The following is a 5,000-nucleotide window of genomic DNA, read 5'->3' on the forward strand; positions in this document are numbered from 1 at the left end:
CATGACATACCATACATATATATACATACATAAAACCATATATATACATACAGTATACCATACATACCATTCTATATAACATACATACACATACATATACATACATATAATTATATATATATATATATAATATATATATATATATATATATATATATATATATATATATATATAGACTTATAGAGAATCGACCATGAAACATGAACAGGTTTTGCTGATTTTTCCAAGTGCAGCTTCATAACCAGGCCTAAAAATACAGAAAGTTACAAAAATTAAAATTGGTGTAAAAAAGTTTCAGTGAAACTGTAGTTAACTGAAAATAGATTAAAAAACCAAAATTTTTCATATATTTATAACAGAAATTTCCATAACAAGTTCTCTTGAGTTGGAATTTAGCGATGGACTAAAAATCGCCAATCAAACAATGGGGAGGTGGAATGAAGATAACACTTAAGTCTAGCACGATTTGTATTCCTATACGAATATTTACAAGATTTTATCCCTAAAACTAGAAGAAAAAATACTTCAAGAAGAATGTTAGTAGTTAGATGCATGGTAGCGTGAAAATATACCATAAAGGAAACTAGAAGTTCTGTCTGTAGATGAATTGATGATGCAGAGGAGGTAGAGATGGCTTGGCCATGTCCTTCACACCACCTCTGGGGGAGCACTGTACTGGTAGAGTGAGCTGGGCTCCTCTGGGTGACTGAAGAGCTGGAAGACCCAGACTAACGTAGATGAGAATTATGAGGAATGATGCTGAAGATGAGACGAGATTTAAAAGATTAGCCTAATTTCACTGCGGCCCCTTCCTTTGTGTGGGGTGGGGGGTGGTGGGCCACTGGAAGGGCGGTGATGCTGATGAAGAGGGTATACTAAACTGAAAACAGAAACTTATGACTCTAACTAAGGTAATAAGTTTCATATGGACACTGAGGTACCAAAGAAAAGCTTTCAAAGAAGGATGAGAAATTTCATGCAGTAAGTAGAGGAGCAACAGAAACTTATTTTAATTATGGAACTGCTTGTTTGATACTTAACAACTCGAGAATAACGGGAGAGGTGTCACTGGCAGCTTGCTACCTTCCTCCCAGCATCATCCCCGGTCAGGGTTGCTGCCGTCATTGAACCTTGACCAGATGTTCGTACGGACGGATGCCCATCCTGACCCCAACCCTCCCTAATAATTCGGGCTAGGGAAAGCCGAAAAACGTCATTACTGATAAATCACACACCACAGTCTTAGAGGTAGCCAGACACCCGTTGAATTAAGCCTCACACATATTACACGCTTGCACATCTACACACAACACAGCTCCCTGAAGCTCCACTTGCCAAACTCTGAGTGAAAAACTCCCCAAAGGAAATGAGAGAGAGAGAGAGAGAGAGAGAGAGAGAGAGAGAGAGAGAGAGAGAGAGAGAGAGAGAGAGAGAGAGAGAGAGAGAGAGAGAGATCCCATTGTTCTGAGATTCCTAAGAACCAGCTTAGGATAAAGGCAAGAAAATTGTTTCTTAATAAACAGCTAAAAACTTGCCATCAACTGTAGAAGCTGAAGCACAAGATTCATGGTTAGGTGCTGTACTCAGAATTATATTATTGAAACTTTTATTTAGAAATTTCAAGAACTTGTTTGTCAAATCAAATGTTTGGATGGCAGTTGTTTTGGAAATATTTCTTAGTTAATTCAGTATCTTTGAGTAATAAAGCCAGTCTGAAGAGAGAGAAAAGGCCCCGTGTAATATTGCAAAACAATTTTATACTTGTGTAAGGTGTGATATCAGAACATCTCGATCCCTGAAAAAGAATGCCGAAAGTGCAAATTAATTCTCATTTGGAGTTTACCGCAGAAAAGAATGTACATTGAAGGAATTTTACATCCTTAGGGAGTGTGCAAAAAAGCGAATTATCATTACTTATGATGATTTTGAAATCATAGAACAAACTGCTGATGAATACCTCTCATTATTCTTGCATTATTAAGTGTCAGGCTACAAATTCTGCCATTAGTCAGTTATCTTCCTGTGCTCATATATATATATATATATATATATATATATATATATATATCTATATATATATATATATATATATATAATATTATATATATATATATATATATATATATAAAAATAAAGGTTTTTTGCCACAAAGGAAAAAATGAAAAAGCAGATAGCCGAGTACTTTCGGTCCTATTCGGACCATTTGCCTTAGTAAAGGGTCCGAATAGGACCGAAATTACTCGGCTATCTCGCTTTTTCATTTTTTCCTTCGTGGCAAAAAACCTTTATTTATACATAGCATCACGTTTTATATACTTCATGATCAAGTTATTCATATGTATATATATATATACATATATATATATATATATATATATATACAATATATATATATATATATATATATAATATATATATATATATATTTATTTATTTATTTATTTACTTATTTATTTATTTATTTATTTAAACCTTGACTAATATTTAAAGGCCAGACTTAGGGAATTTCCCGTATTAAGTTACCGACAAGAAAAGAATACCAAAAGAATAGAGCTAATCATGAAGCATTTAAATTTAAAAATTTTTGCTCTTTTCTCCCCAAAATTAATGACCTGAAGATGGTCATTCGACAAACAACTGCCCACCATACACGCACACACAGACACACACACATGCATGTGCAAAGGAATTCAATAATGACATTATATGTGATGTACCGTAGATGTAAATCTTAATTACCTACATATTTCGTATAGCAACTGGATGATGTGCAATCTGGGCAGGTTGCAGCAGAGGCAAAGTTTGTGTTTGGTATGTTTTGGAATGAAAAACGTTTACGATTTTGTTTCTTGGATACAAAATAAATAAGTTTTACTGGGATGAACTCCTTCCATTCATGTGATTGGTGTATCTTGGACTTGTGAAATGAGTGAAACCTTAGCTGGGGTTTTCCACCCTAACATTACATGGAGACAAATGAACGGAGGTTTTCATCTTTGAGGCTGAAATTTATTTGAAATGTTTTGTTTTACACTATGTAACTACATGATTGTGGTTTGAGACCATTTTTGAATGAGATGTGAGAATTTTGGCTAACTTTATTTTCATTCTGTTTCTTGGCACAGCATCGGAAGGCGACGGGTCTCTGGATTCAAGCGGCGGCGTTGGTGTCCCGGGGGCTTATGTCCAGTATGTAGACGTCGAGCCAGATCCTCTGTATGCTTCCACTAATGGACAGATGTAACTAACCACGCCCCATACCTGTATTTATGCTCGTAACCCTGTTGTACCCCTGTTGTATATTCTGTTTTCTGTTTCACAAAGCTACACATTTATCTTTGTCTCTCTCCCCTTTTCAAACTGACGGTCTTCCACTCACTAACTACAGGACTTTTGCTTATAAACAAAGATTTTTCTTGCCAGCTTGATGAGGCATTGTAATGAATCGCTCTTGATTCATATTTTGTGTGTAATTTGCTTCTTTTACTAAAAGCAGTTACCAATTTTTAAACATTAATTCATGATAACATTGTGAAGGTTTCCCATTGAATAATGAATATTCTATTTTCTGTGACGATTAATAGCGGTAGTATATCATTCTTGCCATTAACTTTACAGTAATGATGAATATTTTTCCCATATTCAATTAAACTTATATTTCAGTTAAGTAAATATGTAGTACCCATTGTCATCCAGGTTACTTTAAAATTATAAATAGTTGAATAGGTTCACAAATACTTGTACAGTGCTTTTATATATTGTAGAAAGAATCACTCGTGTCCAGGCCCATTTTTAGTGCTAGGTTTACTGTAGCATATTTATCTGAAAAGAAAAGCACCATGTTGTCAGAGGAGTTAAGCAAGATCATGATAGCTTTATTTATTAATTGAACACCTCACTGTGATGTCATTTCCCTCTCGATTTGATTTTATGATGATCATTCATTAAGCTGTGGCCCCCACTGGCCACTCTTGGAAAAACCTCGAATAGTAGGGAAATGTTTGATTATTTTGTTGACGAGAGGGTGATTACTTGCGACCAAGGATGCCTCTTTATGAGTGTTTGTGGTCTTGACTCAGTCTTTCTTCTGTTGTTTCTGATATAAAGTATTTGTTTCTCCAAATATTCGACTCCCTAAAGCTCCGGTGGATAGTGGCCCTTTTTAGATCTCACCATTGCCCATCATCACATTTATGATTCAAAGATGAGGTTTATACAACACAAAATTTATATGCATGAATATTGAATCAAATCATTTATCACTTCATCGTGATATATGTAAGTGTCGAAATTCTTCCATCAGTGATATACAGTGCTACAACTTGTATACTAATTCTGCCTAGATTCTTACTCATTTTCTGCTTCATCTACCTGCCTTTATGTGGGAAGCAGTGAACACTTGCCCTTTTTCTTATCACTGTGACGGAATAGTACTTATCACATGCTCTTGATATCTTTACATGCATGTACTATTCTTTACTCTGTCTTTACCTCTGCTCATTCTATATATACGTGACACTATGTCCTTTAGAGTCTCCTGAACATTTTCTCATTTTTTGTTGTCTTCCATGCCTATCTTCCACATTGTATGATCTGTAAATCATTCATATTGGACTGACATACAAACCATTTGGTGACTTCTGCTTATATTTCATGAAATCCTGATCATTGAGTCACATGTCAGCTGCTCTGTATAAAGTTGCTGTGTTGAAAGTGTGAGACCCTGATTCTGCTTGTTGTATGCAACACTTAAGCTAATTTGGAAAAAGGCAAAATTCTCTTTCCTTGGCCATCTGCTTAAGCTCCTTAGCCTTATGGTCACTGAAATGGGCACAATAAGAAATAGAACATTTAATTAAACTTGATCTTTCTCAAGTACGGTATCCTGGGATGTCCTCCGTGTCCATCTTTTGTGGCAGATTGTTTTTGACCTCTAAGACTATCAAAAGGTGTGGAATAAAGCCCTTTTAGTCACCATACTTGCTTATAAATCTGTTTCC

The 5,000-nt window shown here is 35.2% G+C and overlaps 1 protein-coding gene across 1 annotated transcript in view; it reads left to right on the top strand.

Moving 5' to 3' along the window:
• Positions 1-5,000, top strand: part of LOC135207258 (DNA-binding protein RFX2-like) — a gene marked incomplete in the record, with an annotated part of 462,694 nt that overhangs the window by 223,412 nt on the left and 234,282 nt on the right. Inside the window, 1 exon segment of the mRNA XM_064238912.1 lies at positions 3,126-3,240. Coding sequence (XP_064094982.1) covers positions 3,126-3,240 — 115 coding nt within the window.

Source organism: Macrobrachium nipponense, chromosome 32, assembly GCF_015104395.2.
Source record: "Macrobrachium nipponense isolate FS-2020 chromosome 32, ASM1510439v2, whole genome shotgun sequence".
In the NCBI taxonomy this organism is placed as follows: Eukaryota; Metazoa; Arthropoda; class Malacostraca; order Decapoda; family Palaemonidae; genus Macrobrachium; species Macrobrachium nipponense.